The sequence below is a fragment of the Amblyomma americanum genome, chromosome 6, assembly GCF_052857255.1.
Source record: "Amblyomma americanum isolate KBUSLIRL-KWMA chromosome 6, ASM5285725v1, whole genome shotgun sequence".
Classification (NCBI taxonomy): Eukaryota; Metazoa; Arthropoda; class Arachnida; order Ixodida; family Ixodidae; genus Amblyomma; species Amblyomma americanum.
Genome location: NC_135502.1, coordinates 16,955,016 through 16,978,531, shown reverse-complemented (window position 1 = coordinate 16,978,531; position 23,516 = coordinate 16,955,016). Strand labels below are relative to the sequence as shown.

At 46.2% G+C, this 23,516-nt stretch overlaps 2 protein-coding genes across 2 annotated transcripts in view; one reads left to right on the top strand and one right to left on the bottom strand.

Moving 5' to 3' along the window:
- The window catches only part of LOC144094483 (uncharacterized), a 48,948-nt gene extending 40,746 nt beyond the window's left edge, over positions 1 to 8,202 (top strand). Inside the window, exons 4-5 of the mRNA XM_077628410.1 lie at positions 1,441 to 3,177; positions 7,686 to 8,202. Coding sequence (XP_077484536.1) covers positions 1,441 to 3,177; positions 7,686 to 7,833 — 1,885 coding nt within the window. The 3' untranslated portion in view covers positions 7,834 to 8,202. The remainder of the gene's footprint in view (positions 1 to 1,440; positions 3,178 to 7,685) is intronic.
- A 3,924-nt stretch (positions 8,203 to 12,126) lies between these two features.
- On the bottom strand, positions 12,127 to 15,756 carry LOC144136381 (acetylcholinesterase-1-like). Its single transcript, XM_077668657.1, has 2 exons — positions 14,004 to 15,756; positions 12,127 to 12,851 (listed from the first exon to the last, which is right to left on the bottom strand). The coding sequence occupies exons 1-2, from the start codon at positions 15,572 to 15,574 to the stop codon at positions 12,704 to 12,706; spliced, it is 1,719 nt and encodes a 572-aa protein (XP_077524783.1). The 5' UTR covers positions 15,575 to 15,756; the 3' UTR covers positions 12,127 to 12,703.
- Between the last annotated feature and the right edge of the window lie 7,760 nt (positions 15,757 to 23,516).

Genomic DNA, 23,516 nt, shown 5'->3' with positions numbered 1-23,516 from the left:
ATACTTTTAATAGGAATAACTGCGCACCATTGCTGTACCACGAGAACGTCGACCTTGAGCCGTCTTTCAGAGCTTTTTGGGTAGGTATCTGCCACTACAACCACCGCTCTGGCCTTTAGCGCAGACAGTTATTCTGATAGCCAAATGAGCCGATTGCTCCAGGCGAATAATAGCGCTTTGTCGTAAACGACGCTTGCAGACCACCACCGAGGTTCTCACAAACTTGGCATTTAGATAGGTGCCCTAAAAATGCCACCGAACAGGAAGAAGGCAACACACGTCTTGCTAGGAAGTTCTCGGCTCGTGCTTTTCGTGGTTATTTTTGGCGGAGGTAGACTCAAGTCGAACACACTCACAGTGATGTGTAATTGCGCCGTGCTCTCGCACATTTATTGCGCGATGTGCAGGTCAGACTGCGCAATAAGTCAGTGATTTTCTTGTTGTTTTACATGCGAATGGCTGGAAAAAGTTCGAGAAAAAGATTAGGACACCACGACTAGAGCTAATGCTTATTCGTAGGAAGCGTAAACCACGTCGGCTTCGTCATTTTAACGACGACATCACGAAAATGGTTGCTTTCTTTCTTGCTGCAAACATTTATGGTCCCAATGATTCCATGCTCAATGCAAGTAATTCTACCCAGTGCCATGAAAGCTACAGCTTAGGCTAGTCTATTCGAGGTGGATTAAACTTGTGGAGCACACTAGCAAAGCACTGCTTCCTGTGGCGTTGTATTACTGAATACGTTGTTATAAATTCGAATAACTGCCACGACGGCTGTGTTTTAATGGCAGAGAAGGGCAAACATGGTGGTGTGTTTGAATTTTGTTGCTTGGTAAAAATATAAAGCGATCGAAACAATTTCAGGATTATTCTTTACCATTTGTCTCAGCCCATGTGTACCTGTGGCACATGAAAACGCATTTATTTGATTGAATTCAAAGCATTTATTTTTTTCGGTGTGCACTTAGAGACTCCATGTCACGGGTTTATGTGAACACTAAGACATTTTTATTGATCTTTCAACTTACTGGAACGTTTTATATTGCACAGACACTGCAGACGTCTGTTTTAGTATAAGTTTTGTGAGGAAAAGCACATGAGAACTTACGAAGCTTCGGTTTCTTTATTACCTCAGAAGGAGGGCCGTTTTATAAGTGTCTATATATGATAATGTGCTGCTTTTTTTGATAATACGCTGTTGTATTCCAAGGTGCTCACGACTCACAAATGACTGTGTTAAATACGGATTTTTACCTGCTGATATTATTAACGCAGTAGCGTGCGCAGGTACTGAGAGGTCAGAAAGTTTTTCCCGTTCATTTTGCAATACGTGCGGTATGTCAGTGGGAGATAATGATGTTGAATGTTGGCACCGCTGTACGTAGCGTTGCCGAAGAACGAAATTTTGACATGATTTTGTGTTTATTTCAGAAGCTGAGCTAAAAGAAAAAAAAGAACAATGCACACAGGGCTCATCGTACTGCTTCTTTACGGGTGCGCGCTTCGAAGCGCCCAAGCGAGATGCTACATATTTCAACCGGGTGATCCTATACAAGACACTGACGAGAAGATCTACCTCCCGCAGCCCTTCAACGTGACTAGTCCTCTTGATGCCGCCGCGCCAACCACAGCGCAACCGGTGTCTACGGGCAAAGATCAGTTGTCGCTAGCCGTGCCGCCTGACGACGTGCAGCCCGTGTCCACGACAACATCGCAGCCTATATCGACGGAGGAAAGCCCCATCGTCGAGACCAACTCCGGACCTGTGCAGGGACAAAGAGTTTACGCTGCCAACAGGACTCTCTACCAGTTCGTCGGCATACCCTTCGCTGAGCCCCCGGTGGGCCCGCTCAGGTTTCGGAACCCTGTTCCTATCAAGCCCTGGAACACCGTCTACCAGGCGACGAAAAAGCCGTTTCCTTGTCTGCAGACGGACTTCTACATTAACAGCAACGTGACAGTCGCGACAGCTAACTCCACCGAGGACTGTCTGTATCTTAACGTTTGGACACCTTCGCGGGAATGCGTTCTCGGAAAGTTCAGCTGCGTCCCGAAGACGGTCATCGTTTACATATACGGAGGAACCTTCAGCTTCGGAAGCAGCGGGTGGGACTGGTACGACGGCAAGGAGTTCACTGCTCGCGGCGACGTCGTGATGGTCAGCATGAACTACCGGGTCGGTCCGATGGGCTTCTTTCACAGCGGCACCCCGCACTCGTCCGGGAACGCCGGCCTACACGACCAGCTGTTAGCTATGAAGTGGGTCAAACAGAACATTCGCAACTTCGGCGGCGATCCCGATGACATTACACTCGTGGGCCAGAGCGCTGGAGCCATCTCCATCGGCCTGCACCTCGTCTCGCCCCTTAGCAAGGGCCTGTTCAAGAGAATCATAATGGAGAGCGGTAGTCCTTACTTCCGCATCGCCGACAACACCAAGGAAGGCCCGCACAAAGTGGAGAAGCTGGCACGAGCCTTGTCTTGCGCGGGCAACGACATGACCATCGAGTCCCACATGGCCGAAATGGTCGACTGCTTGCGCAAGATTGACGGCAAAGAACTTCTAATCATGTCCAACACGATATTCGGGGTGCACGCGCTGACGTTCTTCCCGATTTTCGGTGACGACATTATTCCCGACGACCCGTACCAGATGATGGAACAGAAAAAATTCCACAAGGCCGATTTGCTCATCGGCAACAATCTTGACGAAGGCAGCTATTTCGTCTTTTATCTCTTTGGCCGAGCTCTGGACCTTGAGCAGGCTTACAGGATCACCAAATACGAAGTCGATCTGTACGTATCCTACTGTCTCCAGATGCTTTTGAGAAAGAACGTCTCCCCCATACGCCACTACTACCTCAGCCACATTGGAGAGAGGGAGAATATCAAGGCCCTTCAGAAGGCCGCGGAAGCGGTCGGAGACTTTGCCATCATTTGCCCGACCAAGTACTTCGCGGAGAGCTTCGCGTCCATGAACAACAAAGTGCACTACTACCACTTCACGCACCGGCCATCGTTCAGTACATGGCCCGGCTGGGTGGGGCCGACGCACGGAGACGAAGTCTTCTTCATGATGGGACACCCCTTCAGCAATCCCACCATCGCCACTGACCAGGAGAGAGAACTGTCCAAGCTCATGATTGAGACGTGGTCTACATTTGCAAAGACTGGGTAAGTGAAACATTCTGGAATCGCCGACGATGCCACTGAGCCATTAATATAGTCAAATCAGCGTACCGCAAAATGTAACTGCGTCAGTTTTTCACTGTCTGAACGCTTGTCGCAGCTGCGAACCACGCTTTCGAGATGTGTTGAGTAGAAGTAGTTCTAAAGCAACAGATAGCTCTCTTCCGCTACGAGCATGCAGTGTTTCGTGCCAATACGAGAGTTAAACGCACTCCACACTCCCATACGGTCATGGTGGTACCGCTCGCATTTGTCTGCTTATGTAACGAGGTACTGAAACTGTACTGAGTGTAGCGGGAGGTGTAGACTGAGACCATCTATGAAGTAGACTATTGAGACTCCGATCTCAACCGCAATCGCATGACCAGTATGTTCTTAATTGTAGTTGCAGACCTCTGCGGTTTTTTTTCATCCGAGTTGCACTGCAATGCCTAGGTGGCGTTGGCAATGTGCCAATGCTAACTGAGCCATCGAGCGAATCGCTAAAATAATGACCTGAGCCCAGTACTTGGTATCTTTTTCCACTTAATCTTTTGTCTCTTTGCTATGCACGGTTTTGATGTTTCTAAGCAAACGTGGGGGCTGATGATGATTCCAGTCCCAAACCGCTTCCGGTGTTATTGGCTCGGCGTTTGAGATGGTTTGCAAGGGTGCAGACGCCGCGCTTAGCGCTGGTTTTGATAAGGCAGCGTGGCAATGCAAGAATTCGGCGCAGTGTTTGATAAGGCGCCGGTGCAGGGGACGCGCCAGCTTTCATTGTTTCTCTTTTTTTTCCCTGGAGTTATTGCTTGCTCGAAAAACGCGCCCGTCCAAATTCTTCAAAGAGGAAGTCTTCTGAGGCTAAATCTCAGTGTTGCGGAATAAAAAAACGTTCGACAAAACCGTGTATTGCTGAGCCCTGCATTTGACCCTAGACGAAAAACATCGCTTGGTGGCTCCACACCGTGATGATGTAAAAGGAATTGTTACAAAATAGGGCCCCACAGAACATTCTTCTGGGAGTAAAAAATAAGCGCCCTGATAGCTCAGCGCTTTTCGCACTTGTATCCGAGGTGTCCCGGCATGCAGCATAGTAAAGGGCTTTTTACATTCAGGATTAATTTTCCGAAAATGACGTGAAGAGGGGCGTGTACCGGGCCAGTGTAATATGGCGATTTATTTCACTCGATTCTGTTCAATTCTTATCGTTCGCCTCATCCATTCGATTATTCCTGTGATAGGAAGAACTCGACACGTCAGCCAATAACAAAGTGCGAAAATATATGGAATAATGATGGACTGTTGCATTATGCCGGTCCTGGGAAGCTGCAGAAATAATATCGCGTACGTGCAAGAAGGAAGAAAACTGTACGCAAACATTTGGTACCAAGGACGTTACGCCTATAAGAAGCATTCTCGTGAAGTAACGGGCGTCATTTTGTTGTACAGTGCGCAGCTTGAGCTGTGCAGGTCGAAAAAGGTGGCGATAAGCCGACTAGAGATGCGCGGAAACTCTTACTCTGCTCCATGAACGCCAAAAGGGCGGCCACAGGAGCTTGAGTGCATATCCCCTCTCAAAAACTAGCTCCAGCACAAGTTTCACGCAGTAGCTTCAGCGCCGGCTGCACATGTAGCGTAGGTGTGCAGCCTTTTTCGATCGCTTTTCAGATGCGCCCATGTCGACCTGTTTCGAACAGCGGCTCGAGTTTTTTTTTTTAGAAAGTTCCTGGCTTTTGATCACGCTGTTACAGAGAACAGCTTTGATGAACGGTTGTTTAAGTGGTCATGGATGCAAATATTCGTGCTTAACGACCACCTAGTCACCTTAGATTTTGCGGAGGTGCTACGCTATAAAAATCTAGCAGATATTATGATGATCAAATTGCCGCCGCGGTGGCTCAGTGGGTATGGCGCTCGGCGGCTGACCCGAAAAACGCGGGTTTGATCCTGGCCGCGGCGGTCGAATTTCGATGGAGGCGAAATTCTAGAGGCCCGTGTACTGTGCGATGTCAGTGCACGTTAAAGAACCCTAGGTGGTCGAAATATCCGGAGCCCTCCACTACGGCGTCCCTTATACCCTGAGTCGCTTTAGGACGTTAAAACCTCATAAACCATAAACCGATTATCATATTGGTCAGCTAATCGGCGCGCTGTACCATTACAACTTGCGAACTTAAGAATCATGTAAACTTGTTCTGAACGCTTTATTAAATGCTTTGTCTCAACGAACTAATTTATAACGTTTCGGTGCAGTCAAGACAAGGCTGTATAGCAGTGGCTGGAAGGAGTCAAGATCTTTCTTGTATGAGAGCCCATCGCGAGACAAAAAGCCCGCCCGGTTAGGGCTGAAGGAAAGTCAGTGTTGAACTACAGGAGGAACGAAAGAATGCCGCTTTCCGTAATGCGCGCGGTGCTTCCGTATGTTGAAGCTGATTCTATTCCGAGCGTTCCGGGTTTTGCGATTTTCCGCGTTATCCGCATCGCAGTTGGAAAAGGCGACTACTTTATTTAGCAACGGTGAAATCTTGAGACATCGTGCGCCGCACTTTTGTGAGTTGGAAAACACTGCACAAGCAAAAAAAAAGAGCCTTGTCTAGAGGGCGCTCTCGCTAGCGTTACAGCGCAGAGAAAATTTCATCCCAGTGAAATGTGTATACAGATTTCTAGCAATTCTTCTTCTAGCTGTTGATAGTCCTCTAGCTGAAGCATAGCGCTCGTCCATGTCTGTCTTCCTGTGTGCGTGAAAAATCTTAGCGCTTGCGAAATTATCTTTGCGCACCAACTATCCCGATCTATCTCCTTTTTGTTCTGTAAGCACATTTCTCCATGATACTGTGACTTTTAAGAACTAAACAGCTTGCGAAAGCTTTAACAGAAAGAGCATTCTCTCGCAAGGGCATGGGAACTTTTGGAGTGAACATGAAATTAGGATTTGAATACAAAAAATACGAACACGTTCAAGCTTTTTCCATTCCGAGTCAGACAATACTTTTGCCTTGAAGAAGTCGCACCTAGAGAGACTGAATGGTAACGTTCCGAAACTATACTTCCCTGTTTAAGTGCTGGCTATAATACCAGGGACTGTATTTTTTTCAAGGTAGCGTATTCACTTGTGCAGATACTTTTATTTAAAGCAATGGGAAGAAAAAGTGGTTGTCAGTCAGTGGTGTATTAGCATGAGGGAAGATTGCGGACATATTTCGCCGCTGGTATCGAGGCCATGGCGTCTATTTGTAGAAGTGCTATCTGTGGTATGACAAGGGCAGAATGCATGAGTGGCCGTGCAGTGAGATTCTTGGGCAGAAGAAGGAAGTTTGCGGCGAAATATAAAACGCTCGCCGTCAATTCGGTGTTTCCCACATCATGGAAAACGTTAGGTACGGCGCGAAAACATGGCTAATATTACCAATGTTCTAACCCCTTTTTCACATCGTTACAGCGCATGAACAAGAATATTATGTTTTGTTCTTGATCTTTGAATGTAGACTCGGGGACAACAGTCTTCTCTGGACCGCGTGCTCTGTAAAGGAAGAGATAGCTGTATTATTAGCCGCCGGCTTGAGACTATTCTTGTGGTTGTGAAAGTCGGCCTTGAGTTCACACATGTAAGGCTGGAGAAATCAGGCGATTTTTGGTTAACATATCGCTTATAGGCCAAAATCGCCAAACGCGCGACTTAGAGACTTCTGTCCCTGATAGTGCGTACGCATGCAGAAACTGACCGTTTTCCTTTAGGTGGGGTAGTTGTTTGGATCATATTAACTAATGGCCGTTTACAAAACTACTGTAAGACATAATGCTTGCAAAACGTTGTACAACATTTTCTGGAATTCCAAAAGCAGCAGAGCATTTTCCTTTGAAGCTGCCCACTGCCGTATCAAAGTGTCACTACACGGTTTCTTCTAGAAACTCATGACTGAACGCTAGCAACAGAAAAATATGGGTGACATAACGAGCAAGCAAACTTTTAGCAAAAAAAAATCCATGTAGAGATGCAGGAAAAAGAAAATAAAACGAGCTTTGAAAAGAGCATTCAAATATTCATAGTTCACCCTCGTAACTTAAATATCATCCTAACAGTGTTTATGCACACGTCCAACATGTTGCCGCTTAGTTCGTGCTGCGTGGCAAAAGTATTTTACATATCCCATGCACCGTGATACTCGTGTCCAATATATTGAAACGTAAAACAAGCGTAGACGTTACAGGCAGCAAACTCTTTGTTTTGCCTTTATTTTTATTCGCAAAAGATGCTCTATAAGTGCGAATTTTCAAATGCAGTGGTGGTATCGTCCTTACATGAAAAATAAATGATTTACATGCGTAATCAGTGAAGATGTAGATTAAGATCCATGGACCCAATACAGAAGCTGAATTCATGCAGCCTGGACTACACATGCATTCTCTGCAACCAACAGCGTCCCTTCAATCAGTGGCTTGTGATAGATATGTTTCTGCTGAAAAGTCATGTTTGTGTTCGCCATTCTCGGCGGTCTCCTTAACCTCTGTTGCAGGAAAGTTCCGGACATTGCCAGCAAACCGTGGCCGGAGTTCACAGCGAAGAACCAGGTTTACATGGAGCTGAATCCCAAGAGGTACACTTACGGCCGAGGGCCGAACGAGAAGAGCTGCAACTTTTGGAAGAGCTACTTGAAGCCCTGAGACTGCGCAGTTCGTGCGAAACGCTGAGGCTGATTTGCTCCAAAGCCACGCGGACACAGCATGGAATCAGCCGTGTGTCATCTCTGTCCGACTTCATCGCTGCAGTGTTCTATCGTACAACAGAACTCACTGGCTGACGGAAGCTACGTGTATCAAAACGGGGATATTTGTGCAGGAAAGCCGATTTCTCCGTGGATCTTCCAGCCTGACGCCCATATTGTATAGTAGACGTATCAAATCATTGTCATTTGGGTGTCGCAACAGCATGTTGTTCTCTTGAGAGATTAGATCACTGTCACCTCTGCCGCTGAGATCATACTATGTATGCATCTAAAGCAAAAAAAAAAATATAGAACAAATGCTCATATCTTTTTTCGGTGTTCTTTTTTCTTGGATCAGCGGTATTTTGACTCTACAGGGAATACTTACGAGTGCGTCAAAGAAAGGGTCTGTCATCACCATTTGCTGACGTAAGTATTTTAAGTGTAATCCACATACGCAAACTGGAACAAAGCGTTTGCTGGCTGAGAGATGCTGCGTGCCTTAAAGTTGAACTTTAGAGATTGTTTGACTGTTTAACAGGTTGAATTGAACCGGGCTATGACATAGTATCATATGTAAAATATCTCCTGTGAAATGTTTTGCTCACTCGCCCGATTTAGACACTCGTGGAACAGTGCAAACGAGCCCACTGCGTGAGACCATTAGGTAGGAGCAAGGCTGCTGTTAGACTAACTGGCAGAAGCACCTGTAATTTTTATCCTGTGCTGTTTTCAGCGTGCCATTTTGTGCGCTTCTGCATTTTCTCCTAATTTATTCAATAAGTTGCCGCCACCGGCACCGCTCTTTGTGGTAGTCCTTCCATTCTCAGTGTAATTAAACGCGAACGGGGTGATTTAAACTCGAACGCGTAAGCAATAAAATATAAACTTGAGGTAGGGGAAAGAAAGAAGGTTCGTTTTTACTTTAAGAGGATGGTCACTGGAGTTTGGAAGTTAGAATGAACCACGCTTTTATTTGGTCTCCAGTATTAAAACCATCTCATTGTGCGGTCCTTGTTTGGTTGCAATAATAATAACAATAATAATTGGTTTTTAGGGAAAGGAAATGGGCCAGTATCTGTCTCATATATCGGCGGACACCTGAACCGCGCCGTGAGGGAAGGGATAAAAGAGGGAGTGAAAGAAGAAATGAATAAAGAGGTGCCGTAGTGGAGGGCTCCGGAGTAATTTCGACCACCTGGGGATCTTTAACGTGCACTGACATCGCACAGAACACGGGCGCCTTAGCGTTTTGCCTCCATAAAAACGCAGCCCCCGCGGTCGGGTTCGAACCCGGGAACTCCGGATCAGCAGCCGAGCGCCACCCAGCGCGGTGGCTCAGTGGTTAGGGCGCTCGACTACTGATCCGGAGTTCCCGGGTTCGAACCCGACCGCGGCGGCTGAGTTTTTATGGAGGAAAAACGCTAAGGCGCCCGTGTGCTGTGCGATGTCAGTGCACGTTAAAGATCCCCAGGTGGTCGAAATTATTCCGGAGCCCTCGACTACGGCACCTCTTCTTCCTTTCTTCTTTCACTCCCTCCTTTATCCCTTCCCTTACGGCGCGGTTCAGGTGTCCGCCGATATATGAGACAGATACTGCGGCGTTTCCTTTCCCCCCAAAACCAATTATTATTATTATTAGCCGAGCGCCGTATACCCACTGAGCCACCACGGCGGGTCTGTTTAGTTGTCCCGGTCTGAATTTCATTTAACACGAATATGGTTTAAAATCTTTGACCTCTCAGTAACTGTGAAGAGATTTTTTGTATTGCAACGGTGTCTGAGTTCGTAAGTTTATCGAAAGAGAAATAGGTTGGTGACGAAATCGCCGCCGAGCTCCTAAACAAACGTATCTGCACTTCGTTCCCTACTTTTTTAGAGGGTAGTGTTTGCTTATGAGCGCTGCTATGTCGAACACGTTGGAGAGCTAATGAGCAAATGTTCGTCTTGTCGCGCTTTGCCTTGGCAGGTGTGATACGCTCATGAAGTCAAACAAGTATGTGATACCCTTTTCCTGCTTGTCGGCTGGTCATAATATCGCACATTGAGAAATGCGTTGAGTAGATTTCTGTCTAGACAGCAAGGGAATGCTGCGCTAAAAGAAATGTAAATGCTCTTTAGCCAAATGGGCATCCAACCGCTTGTGTGCCAACCGGGCTTACCGAAAGCCCTGCGCAGATGTGAAGAAACCGCTGGAATTGCACTCTGGCAGAGACCGATCTTCCATGCAGAGGAATCGAGAAGCGAGGAGAGTAAACGTGCTTGATTCTTTACTATTGCGTTTCTTGCTATGTGCGAACAAATGTGCTAATGTTTTTGAAGACACGTGCGCCTTTTAAATTATGGTTCACACCAGACTTCCATTAACTAAGGACGCTCTAAATCTGGAAAGTCCATATTAATTCATGGCAGCGCAAAGGCGCTCAGTTTGGGCAACAACTGGGCTATGCGGAATCAAGTTCGTTTCTAAAGGTGAATTGCAAGCGTTGATGCCACAAATACGAATCAGGCAGCGAATACTTTCTAAAATGATGAAGATAAAAAGCAAAGTGCGCATTAACCCTCTGAGGCGCCATTTGTCATTTCGAACAAAGAAAAATACTTTTTACTGCGAAATAGCATACCTAGGTCTCATGAAATTTAATGCGATACTTTTCCAAAGGAAACCAGCAATGACAACTTTTTTACACGCATATAGAAAATTTTTTCAAACTGCCACGATGCACGTGACGAAAGAAAAACCAGAAAAATAAACATTATCACTGGTAGCAAAACGTTTTAAAGAAAATGACTGAAAACCTGCTACCATGCTATTATGTGAACTATTTTTTGCTGCGTTTCCGAAGCTGGCATAAAAATAACATTATTTAAAAGATGAAGAGTGCTAAATTCGCCTAATATGAAGAAATAATTGCTAGGTAGTGCACATTTTGAGAAAAATGCGGTGAGCTCGCAATGTGCACAATTGCGTACAAGGCGCTTTGAACGGCTAAGCCTGAACTTTTTAGCATTGTCTCTAGTTCCTTAAAAACCGATACTGGCCAATTTTTGTTTTACCACTGCAGTTTTATACTCCCAGCGTTCAAAGAACAGTTCCCAACTTAGGCGAGTTATTAGCTGCTTCGCGCACGGATTCACTGATCATCCATACTTTTACGTCGTTAGAATTGTATTACAGAGCGTTGACATTTAACCCTGCAATTCTCGGCGTGTCACGTATGACAGAGTAATATGATGCGAATATTTTTAATTCATACCAGGGGATGTATGCCAATTCCTCACATTATTGCAGAAATGTCCTTTTTTTAATATCCTTATCAAAGCAAGGTAAAGTGCCAGCCCCGAGATGCAGGAGACCAGCTGGATTAAAATTCCCGTGGTCGTACTGCTGCAGGTGACAGAACAGTTTTGTCTTCTGTTATTAATTCATTATATGCTCTGGAGTATTCTGCTTAGCTTTATTGATCAAAGACACACAGAAATCATCATAATTCGCTGCTTTTAATTACGCAGTAATAATAATATTGTTAATAAACCTGCCAGGTTTTTTACGTTTATGCAGTGTAGGCGCCACTAATGGCGAAATGCTAGAAGCTCACAATTTTCATTAGACGTTTTAATTGCTTGGGCATTACAGGACTAACATTCGCTGGTTTGGTACTTAGCGATTGCTATCTAGCAGTTTTGTGAATGCGAAATTCGGGAAATTGGGTCGTAATAAAGGTTTACGGAGGCCATTTGACCTGAGTTCTCATCTTCAACTGGAAGCTCATTTCCTCCCTGTGTGCACCAGAATGGCTTGTCACTGGTGCACGCGCTGTTGAACGAAAATAAATGTTTAGCGTTGTACATAGCGACTAAGAGCGATTTGAAATTACAGCCAGTGAGTAAGTTTTCACTCGCTGGAAAGCTTAGCAAAGAAACCGAATTTACGGTGCAGCTGTTGAAACATGTGCACGAAAATGTAAGCATATATCGAATTAAAGAATCCTGTAGTTGTTACAAGATAAGCATTGTTTATTGAAATTGTCTTGCAACCCCCACAGGACTGAGTGCAAGGTTTTGAACTGTCAGTGTGTGCCCTTTGTACCCTGCAAGTAATGGCCAACGGACATGTGAAAAAGTGATCATCTCTCTTTGCTCTCTCCCCTTTCTACCTCTCCCTCCGTTTCCCTTCCCACGTGTACGGTAGCATACCGGGCGCTGCCTAGCTAACCTCCCTGCCTTTCCGCTCGTCTTTCTCTCCCTCTCTCTCTCTTGCAACCACATGCACCAGGCTTGGCTGCTGGCGTGTACAGTGAAGTTGATTCAGGCGGTGCAATAAATGTATAGATACCAATCCGCATTAAAAGCAGAGCATCATCGAGGCTGAATGCAAATGAAAGTAGATAGTCAAGATCCAGGCTAATAACACCGAAGTTTTGTTCATGTTGAGAAAGGGGATTCGGCCTTCTTAGTTTCTTTTATTTCCAAATGCTGTCTTTCATATATTTCTATGCGCTGCATATTTGAGTGTTTAATGATGTGCGGCCTATAGATGCAGAATGCTGCAACACGATACAGATCCATTCATGTTGGAATATGATTTAGAATACCATGTAGGTGGCGATTTCATTGATGATTTTATTGACTGGAGAGGCTACAGGAAGGAGTATAGAACGCCGAAGTGATGCTATTTACGTAGCCATATTTATTCTGCGAATAGCTGAACGGTGACATTCTGTTGAAGCATCCCATGAAGACGATATGCGTGTGAAATGTTGATGTCAGTAAAAAAAAAAAAAAATCTTGCACCAAGTTATGTGACTAGGTGGTGCGCCTGTTGCCGTTCACTCCTTCAGCAGAAAAGGCTTAAAGAGGTTGCAAGGCTCGCTGAGCTTTGATCGCTTGAAACTGTTTGGTTTCATGTGAACAAGCTCGGGATGTTCCGCAGAATACTTAGGCCACGTCTCGTTTGTGGTAGGGATGTGGATTTTGCTGGAAATAAAAAGAGACAACGGCGTTATGATTTTACGCAAAAAAATACGGTTATGTTGCGGCAACAACACAATGATTCGCATGCGACAATCTGACTATGTATAGTGTCAAACACTGCATTTGCTTAAACACATCATTCCTGATTTGACTTTTTCTAAACGTCATTTTTCTTTCCTAACAAAAAGGCTTCTAGAAGGGTAAAGCAAAAAAAAAATCTATACTTCAAGGAAGTGCCGGTAGTCGTCAATCGAGCAGCAGCTAAGTATTTTCGCGCTTGTTTGGTCCAACGAGCCTGTGATGTTGTGTGACGCGCTGACGACGTACCATGTCCATCGCTTATCGTCCTCGGCGTACTCTGGGTCGCCGACAAACCTTGTCCACGTTAAAAAGAGTCTTCTCCCATATACCGAATAAACTATGTTACGTAACGCATGAACGAAGGCTGCGGTAAATTTCACACACGCCAAGAATCCCGCCAAGACTTGATCTTATTTCTGCATCAGTCTTGTGGACGTGTAGCTTTATTTTTTAGTCTTCTGTTGTAAAATGAGCGGAAATTGGAATGAGGAAAGACCACCTTGATTTGAAGATAATAAGATAAGCGCACTGGCAACGCTACGATGTTTAAATGCGACTAACGACAGGAAATATTTCTCGCCCAAAAAGTGGATGCAGTGACATTTGATGAGAATAGCGACGGACCTTTTCTGACGAGGAGGTTAACCTCAAAATAATCCTTTGCCAGCGAATTTCTTGTTCGGTTTTACGGCTGAGTAGAATATTCTGAATATTCTGAATATTTTACTGATTGCGTTCCCAACGCTTTCACTATTTCACTCACGCGCACTACGGGCAGGAATTGGGCACGGCATGCTAATACGTTATGTAGAATCACACAACTTGGCAGATTTTGATGACCATTACTTTTCTTTGTTTACCTAAAATATTATAGTGGAAGGAGTCTTGTTTCAGCTTCTGTGCATGCTTCCTTTAAATGTTTATTTTTGTTAAATCTAGGGTATACATTACCGTACGTCGGAATGCATGCACATACCACCGGAAAGAAAATAACATTAAGAAAACACAACTGAGTTAGAGCATTCCATAATGAGGGGCATTAAGGGAACTTTTGCGAAGCAGCCATTCACTCACCCTTTCTTAATGAAGGAGGACCAGACACCGACGACTTGCTCCATGAAAGTATGCTCTTCAGGAGTAACCTGGACTGACTTGATATATTTTCTTGTCCCATCAGTGAGTGCCGGTGTGAACCTACTCTCATCTGAGAAAAACGGCACAGATCCAAACGTGAATGGAATGTCCTCTGCGTGCGTGGGGCCATATTGTTTGGGCCATGTGCTGTATGAAGGCCGGTGGTCAAATCTATACATGTAGGTGGCGACGCCTTCCTCTGCCGCGGTTGTCGCAAAGAAATGCGCCGGGCAATTGAACAGCACATCTGCCATTACGGTGCCGGTTATCCTTATTACACTCTCTAGGTCGTGCTGTACTTCGGGCCCACCGAAGTACTTTTCTACGATAATTTCGGCTTTGTCCACAGGAATCTCAAAAACAATGTAGAGGGTAACGGCGAGTCCCCGTCTGTAGTCTTCGGTGAGCACAGCGTTGAGGTCGGGAGCGGCACTGCGGATGATGTCGATGAACAAGGCTCCTTCTTCGGACGTTGTGCCCAATAGCATTTCATCCACATGCATTTTCTTCCAGTTCGCCGCTGAGAGTAGGTTAGATGGTACAAACTCGTCGCCAGTATGCGGCGCGAAAAGTTGGCTCTGTAAAGACTTGGCATCAATCGCACTGTAGATGTCCTCAGCGTTAATTCGACGCAGGCACTCCAAGGTTTCGGGCACCGTCTTCCTAACCTCTTCGTTGGGGTCATAGCACCCCAACTTTTCCGCGTGATTTTTAAACAAAACCGAACCCGAAAATGCCGCTCCGACGATTAGTGCTATTGGCGTTCCACTTTGTAAGATGGCCCTTCTGAAAAGACCTCGGCTGCTGGGCGAAATGCTGTGAACCCCTATACTAATGGCTCCCGCGCTTTGTCCCACAAGGGTGACATCGTCGGGGTTGCCTCCGAAGTTTGCGATGTTTCGCCTGACCCACCTCAGAGCCGAGAGCTGATCGTAAAAGCCCATGTTGCCGGAGCTGCCGTCTGGAGCTGGCGGAAAGAACCCCATCACGCCGAGTCGGTGGTTGAATGTAACGTACACGACGTCGGAAAGGGCGACGAAGTTAGCGGGGTCGTAGATGAAAAGCCCGGAGTCGCCCCACTGGAACCCGCCGCCGTAAATGAATACCACTACTGAAAGGTTTCCACCTTTGCAGGACGCCTGGCTCTCGCAGATTCCCGACGGTCGCCATATGTTCAGGCGCAGGCAGTCCTCGGTTGCCGGGGGGTAAGTCAGGCTGATGTTCCTTATCAGGACAAAATCCGTTTGCCAGCATGCCGCCGTCTTCGTGGTCGCATTGTAGACACCCTTCCAGCGCCCAACCGCTTGTGGCTTTCGGAACCTCAGACTGCCGATCGGTGGCCTCGCGTACGGTATCCCGTAGAAGGCGTCCACTTCTCTGTCGGCGACCCGCAGGCGCCTTCCGGCGACAAGCCCGCAATCGGTCCGGGCAATCGGCGCATCTAGTGACGAAGTGCCTTGGAGCCGGCACACTGCCAACACAGAAGCGAGTAGGCAAGCCGCTGGCCGCATGTCGTTCGCACCGATGCTCCTGGTCTTTGCGAACGCGCTGCTCAGCGGAGAAGGAGTTAAGTAGCAGTGGCCGCAAAATGCAGGGGCGGATGTCTTTTAAGGCTCATTTCTAGCGAGCGCGACAGGAATGATGTGCGACGGTGGAGGACGTGCCATCGCTTTTTCCTCACACGCCGTTGGGCATAAAGTTGAGTGAAAGCGCCCTAGGGCACCCCGCGGTAGTGAAATGACCGACTGCGCCGTTTTTCCTCTGGTTCGCCAAGGACAATTTGTTTGCGTTCCTACCTCCCTCCACGTACACAGACACATCGCGCACCACCTCGTGTCGCATTACTCGTTTTTATTTTTAGTCTGGGAGGTATGAGGCATCTGTGCTGCTTAGAAATACTGCTGTGGAGACCTTGCGAGTTGCTTGCCAAGTGCTATCGTGGACAAAAGTCTCCAGGACGCATGGTCCGGAACCAAAGCCGGCAGCTAAGTAACTAGACGGTTCATCCAAGACAAGCTTGCGGAATTTGTTGTCAGACTCACTCGCTCAGAAGCGGTGATACTACAAATCGCTAAATAAGGCGTTACACCTATGCGCCTGATCGGTTTGTCCGCATAACGCAGACGTTTTGCCCCGTTATTATATGCTGCACACGGCTGTTCATCGGAGGCTTTGAAGTAAGACATTGATTATGTTCACGTTACTTATTTCTTCTCTATGTGCGCAACATGATGCCGGTGTTATGTTTTTCATGTTGATTATGCATGAAACGGAATAATTGCATGTTTTCCGAGCTTATCCTTTAGATGCGTTCCAATACACTTATGAGCACGACTTCAAGAAAAGAGGCGAACAAGGAAGACTATGTTAGTTTGCAGTGCCTAGAGCGCAAGTACTTGTCAACGTTTCCAAAAGTTTCAAGTAACTTTGAGGCACGTTGAAGAAGATGGAAGAAGTTACTGCCGTTCACACAAAGTTGTACCTTTCTTGAAGCAATGAACAAGATGACCCGTGAGCTATGGGAAACGTTTCACATGCATTCAGGGAGAGGTTGTGGGTAAGTGAGCTTATAACACCACTACCCCAACAGAAGATCGAAATTCTAATGAGGAACAATCAGGATTACATATGCACAGGCTAGTGTATGTGATCGACGACATCTTGTTGCGGGTCTTCTCTTCGTGTCAATAAAATCTATTTGAGCCTACCTGCATGACAGAGATTGTATTCAGACAGAACCCGGCACTGTTTTGTTCCATGACCCGCTACAGACTTGTCAGTTGTACAGCCGGGTTTTGCGTGTAGCCTATTTGCGCAGTAACATAATTTTGTACCTGTTTCGTAAATATTTTGTGTTCAAATTTCAATTCTACTTCTCTTTCGCCTCGTCTCTGTCGAATGGACGTGCGATTTTTATTCGATTCGCAGTGTTTGATTACGAGCTTTTAGACGAAATTGTAGGTCAGGCCGAAAAATGCTTGCTGCATTGCCATAATGTGTTCTGCAGGTAACCTTCTTGCTCGCCAGTAAAGAATTCGCTGCTTGGGTTATAAAAGAAACTTGCGCAGTTCCTGGCATTTACGCTCCCTTATTTTATGCACAGTTTGGTTGTGGGCGACTTCAGGGACGCCGAAACGCTTGGAGTCACCGGCGCAGCTTGGTGGTCTGCAGGCCTTCCTTCATGTCTTCTTCGAGCCATTTGGCGCAAGTGTTTTCTTTCCGTTAAATAAAAGGAAGCGAGAAGCTCCGAAACAGGCAATAAAATCATTATGTTTAGTTTAGACCTTGCAGAAAACCACCACTCCGCGTCTTTCTCCCTTTGTAGCCTGCTGCTAAAATACTTCTCTCCGAAAAAACGTGAGCCCCTTACGTTCTTAAACTTTGAGTAGGACACTAGTGATGAAAGTTTTTCCGCCCACTGGCGTCTCGTAAACTTCTGCGGTCAGCTGTACACGCCTTACCAAAAATATTCGCTTGTTCGATTTTCTACTAGGAATTCTTAAGTTTTGTAAGGGTGAGGACAGTGCTTCTAACCCTCAAGAGATTTCGAGCACTGAGGGAACAGTTGGCCAACGCTGTTCCCACTTCGTGTTACTGATCAATTCGCTTTCGCCCAGTCATAGGCTAGCCGGCCCGGTTAGCTCAATTAGTAGAACGACTGCTCCGGTGAAGCGGTGTTGCGGGGGTCGAACCCCGGACCAGAACAAATTTTTCTTGAACTACACAATTTCAAAGGAAGCTGTATAGCATTCCTTTGTAGCCTTATGTCTGCGCTTGGGTGGTTGCCAGCGAGTAATTACTCCCTTATTATATACACCATCAATGCATCATGTTTAATAGATTCCTTGATGAAAATTGCCAAGGGCATTGCTTCATACGCAATAGTTATTCTTCAAAGGAAAATAAAAGATTCCTTTGAAATACTGTGTTCACGCCGTCGAAGAACACAGAGCTGGATATCTTTTAGAAATACTTAGTAGTTGCGAGACCGATAATGAAAATTAGTTACTCTCCATCACACTTGTGAAAAGATCTTCCTGCAATGCTCCGCAGAGACAGATATAAGTAGAATGTGCGCGATGGTCCACAATAACCCCGGCTGCCAGTTTTGAGCGTTGACTACAGAGACTAGGCGCTACAGGTACGATGTGGGCACGTGCTGACATGCGATCCGCCAGCTCTATCTAGGTCAACAACATGGTGTCTGTTGCGGTGTTTACAACTCTACTAATCGGAAATCTGCTGCACCTAAGGAAAAGAAGTGTTTTAAGGATGGTTGAGCCTAGCAGATGGTGAGGTGGAAGGTTATATATTGCGCTGGGCTTGGCAGAAAAATGTGAAGGTCGAAGAGGTACAAGGGGGAAAGCTGCAGTGTCGGTGCCACTGTTCTTGCATGCGTGAGGAGCTAATACTTATTTTTTCATGTAATCTGTACGATGTTATCTATATGTTACTCTTATATTGCAGCATATGTGCAAGACATGTGTTGCATGTGCAATACGTCGTCTGCGAGAGATGAGTGCCACCCAGGGTGCGCGTAGTCCTTTGTAACCCAGACCACGCCAAGGAATTCCTTGTATTATGACGTCATCGCCCTCCAACAGCACCCTACCTCTCTAACTCTCCTTTAACTTTCCTTTTCCTTTTTCCCCAGCGTGGAGTAGCAGGCCAGGGTAGCCTGCATTCCTTTCATTTCCTTTCATTAGATTACTTTCTCCCCCTCTCTGCCACAAGTATCGCGATCTATCGGCTCTGCACCATGATTGTCTAGTACAAGATGTTTAACTTCATGCAACGCGTCACGTAGATTTAGCTAGGCCATCATACATAGCATATGTCTGCTTGCACTGTTTTTTCTTAAGCAGAGAAATTCAAAGCAAAACAAACTTTGTATCAAGCGATAACCGTACATGGTAGCCCGAAACAGATGAAAAAATGGTAAAAAGGCTCCTCCTTGAGGAGTTGTAAAACTACCTGAAACCATACTGGTTTGGTTTGGTTTATGGGGTTTAAGTCCCAAAGCTACTCAGGTGGCGTCCCTCTTAGCCTGAGGCGCTTATTAACTTTCACTCGTTGCTCTCCAAACTACATCACTGCGGAGCTTTGGCGACGCTCTCGGAAACCATAGTTTTAAATCTAGAGAAAGCCCCCAATTCAAGCAGTTCTTATATTTCGTCGGTTCCTGTGTGGGTGAGGGCTTTGTGAGAGCATTCATTCTAAGACGGGCTAAAAGCATGTGGTCAGCAGAATGCAAGAGAACTTTCATATATATATATATCTCTCTCTCTGCGCACGCGCTCACACGCACACACACAAACGCACTCACTCACGCACATTCGGTACATGCCGAATGCTAGACCTAAATTCTGTTCGGCGAGCGTATTTCTTATGCTAATGTATTGTTGAATAAGTCGTGACTTTGCGGGATGCTGTGAAACAACAGGTCTATGAAGTCTTGCTGCGTGTATTTAACAGGTCCGAAGAAAACAAAGTTCACAAGATCTCATAACCAGGTTTGAACTTGGCAGGGAAGGGTTCTGCGTTTAGATTTGCCTCTTTTGCATTATGTCATGATTATGTTTACCCTTTGCAGCTGTCAAGAAAAAGAAACCAAGGGTGGCTTAGTCGGCAGAGCGTCTAGATGGCACTCAACCATCTTAGGTTAAATTTGTGGCTTATGTGTGTGGTGTATATTAGGTGTCAGTTTACCTTCGACAATGCATCAGCAGCTAGGAGAGTCAAAATCCCCGAAAATTATCTTTCATGCCGGTACGTCGGTAATAATGACTCTCACATTCAGGTTGTTTTCCATCGCCAAAATATCCTCCATGCAAGTTCGTAGGAGGAAGAAGTTAACGGCTGCGGGCATAACACGCTTTCCAAGGGCACGCGACAATAACAACTGGTGGGTGACAGATACATAAAAATTCCGTGGTCTATGGCGTTGCACAACGGTGATGAATTCAGTGGTCTAATGCGAAAGAAAAACCTTCCTTAATAGGAAATTTTTTTCGTTGAAGGCATCCTATCCCTATACTATAGCATCGGCGTGCGGTAGCAGAGTCAGCTCAAGAGGTACCAATGACCATTACTATTGTGTTTCATGTTGTCAGCGATATGAAATGCGGTCACGCGTTGGAACCTTAACATAAGACCCCCCCCCCCCCCCCAAAAAAAAAAAATCAATATACTCAGGCTCTCCGCAAGAGCCAAGCTAATGCGCAAATTAGTTTTTTCAGTGTTGTCTAATCAAAAGTAAATTTATATCCTTTCTTCTATTCCGGTCGCACAATATTGATTTGCGCCCCGGTGTCTAAGCATGCGAGCACAAAGTGGTAGCTTAGATACTCCTCCGCGGCGGCTGCTTATTGAAGGCGGCGAAATGAAAAAAAAAAAAAACTACGTGCAGACCACAGCAGTGGCCTTGTCGTGTGAGCATTCGCCTCGCATGCTGGAGGTACGCCATTCGATCCCCTGTGCTGCCGTGCGCTCAACGGTGGTACTGTGGGTACAAGCTTTGCCCTGGCCTGGTGGTCGGCTTCTTTGGGGTGAAGGGCTTGGGAAATTGGTCCTGGGCATACATTGAGTAACGAAAAGCCTTGTGCCATGGAACTTTTTGGTGACACATGCCCTTATCATCATCATCATATGTCCAGGAAATTTTATGCACTGTAATTATACGTAGGAGGTCGAATTTATCCTGGGCCTTTAAGCGGATCACGCTTCGTTGCTGAAGTATGTCCTTATTTCTGTTAAGACAAATTGTTCTGCTCATAACTGACATATTGTCACTGGCGCGGGCGGAGCGCTCCGTCCTGCCGCTTCGTTATGTAATTATTTATTACATAAATATGTGTGGCTTCGTGCAGGAGTGCGTGAAGTGGCATGAATACGTCAGTGGGACCATAACATCGAAAACGGTTTGACTAACAATGAACTCCGTTGAAATACCTATATATGGATCTTTTATATGGGTTGCGTGAGAGAACTATTTTTAGTAAAAAGAAACTCACTTTAGTCACTTCTGCGTTGCTGAAAGCCTGGGAAAATTGCGGTAATATATACGCTGCAAGCCATGAAAAAGTGACGGAAAGGGCTGCTCTAAGAAGGCCTACTACGACAGAAGAGGAGCCAACAAGAGAAAGCATGATAGTGGAAACAACCAGTTTTTTTTTAGAACCGCTTAGAGCTCTATATTTTGCGTTCAAAAGGCCAACGCCCTTTTTTGCACATTCTGCGCCGCGCTGCCTGGCTGGTACCATACTGTTCTTTTTGCGTACACATTAGCGCGCTCCTGCTTGCGGCCATGGACACTGTGCGACAAGGGACATTAGAATACGCGTACAAGTTGGCATGGACACCTCCCGCCTGTAAAAAGCATTTGCCGAGTATACCGTGCGACATCGGCAGCGACGTCAAGAATGTGTCAAAAAACGATGCCAAAGGCGAGCTCTTCTCCAGCGTCATGTCCGACACAACCTGCGTTCCACTGACAATGGCCGATGCTGCCGGGAGCTTTATGTTCTTGCCCGCGACACTACTTTGGCTATGGAATACTCCAAACAACGCAACCGACCGCCGGCATCTCACGCTGCGACGCCTGTGGCTAAAAGGGGCGTTTAAAAACACTTATTCCCCAATGTCTGTAGAGTGCACGCACTGTTAGAGTAAAGAGACAGTTGCGCACCTATTTTGGCATCGCTCCAGCTTTGATAATCAACGAATGTCTCTGCAGGCAGCTCAGCTCACGCCCCCTGAGGAAGGCTATGATGGTGAGACCTTAGCCTCAACCTTTGTGTGCTAGGAAAGCCATCAAGGCGCACCTCAAAAACGCGAGGCACAGACTTGAGCGAAAGTCTGCAGACTTACTGTGGGTGTACTTTGTTGTTACACACCAAGGGCCGACGAGGGACACGATCCTCGCTACGAAGTGAGCTTCATTATATCTTCTCTTGCTCTCCTTTTACTCCGTCTCCACGTGGAGTGCCAAGAGGGCATTGCTTGGCTAACATACCTGAATTTCCTACCTTCTGTCTCTCTCTCTCCAGGTATAGACCTTGAAAACACAACCCCCCCCCCCCAAAAAAAAAAGAAAGAAAAAAAGAAAACAGCATTAGTTTGAGAGCTATTCACTGCACGTCGTCGCAGCAGCAATTCTTTATTCGCCAGTAAAGAATGTCGTATCTCTGTCGAAACGGCTCCAAGAAAGTATATAGTGCTTACAGTCAGCAACAAAACAGGCAAAATGTTTGACAGATAAGATGCTGGCAAAGGTGTGGCAGCTGAAGCACGAACAAAATATTTCTGCTCGATTCAGAATGCAGCCAAGCAGAGACTCAAGCAATGCCAACATTGAAGGTTCTAGGTCGCTGCCGTCTCAGTAACTTGACATGATGAAAAGCATCTCTGCATATTTCAACGCCGCGTCGTTCCGCGACGGTCACGCAACGCTTTCGGGATGTTAAGATAAAACTTCGCTCAAGTCAACTGCCTCACTGACATGCCTAAACGTTCTGTTTTGTTTTTTCTAAATGAACCCTGTCAAACGCATGCGTCTTGCACGTCCACAAAAGTAGGGAGCTGCTTCGTGCTTAAGAGGGCTGTGAACAGATTAGGCGTAGCTTCGGTGAGTACCTGTAATTTTTATACCGGGTTGCTTGTATGCTTGGTGTACTCTATGTAGATTTACAACCAAAACGAAAACGCATTTCCGTTTGCATTTTCTTATGAAAAGTACCCGTATAGCCCTTGCAATGCCAACACTACCCCAATGCTGGAATGCGTGCGTGTTGACCCGCGTTTCGATGCCATAAAGAACAAAACAGTATCTGAGAACATGCAATTTTATTGATGCGCGTGTTTTGTGCTGTGGGCCAGGACGGCGAGTAGCGGCTTATGATAGCTGAAGTACGACACGTAATTCATGCCGGTCTCGCCGGTCGCTTCCTTAGGCGATCGCGCTGTCGGTAACGTCCCGTGGTTAATCTTCTCGCCTGTCGCTTACGAAGGCGATCACGTTCTCGGCGTTCGGCAGCAGCACTTGTGGAAGGTTCCGCATATATCGGCGCCGTTGTGACAGGTCATAGCAGGAAATTTAGAGAGAGAAAAGTTCAGAGGCGGGTCAAAAAAGTTCACTCTATTTCGAGCTCCGGGAGAAACTTTTTCGCACCGCTTTCTCGTAGTCTATGAAGGCTATGTTTAGAGGATGATTATATTTTGCAATTTTTGTTATCACCCGATGGATGGCGTGAATATAGTCCATTGTCGAGTCATCATCATCAGCAGCAGCATCAGCCAGACTACGCCCATTGCAAGACAAATGCCTCTCCCATATCTCTCCAATTAACCATGTACTGTGTCAGCTGCGGCCTTCCTGTCCCCGCAACCGTCTAAGCTTCATCCGCCCACATAACTTCTTGCCGCCTCCTGCTGCGCTTTCCTTCTCTTCATAAC

Coding starts and splice junctions, on each gene's coding strand:
- LOC144136381 (XM_077668657.1), bottom strand. CDS start 15,574: ATGCGGCCAGCGGCTTGCCTACTCGCTTCTGTGTTGGCAGTGTGCCGG. Junction 12,852..14,003: donor TCCTCCTTCATTAAGAAAGG/GTGAGTGAATGG, acceptor TTTTATTTCCAG/CAAAATCCACATCCCTACCA.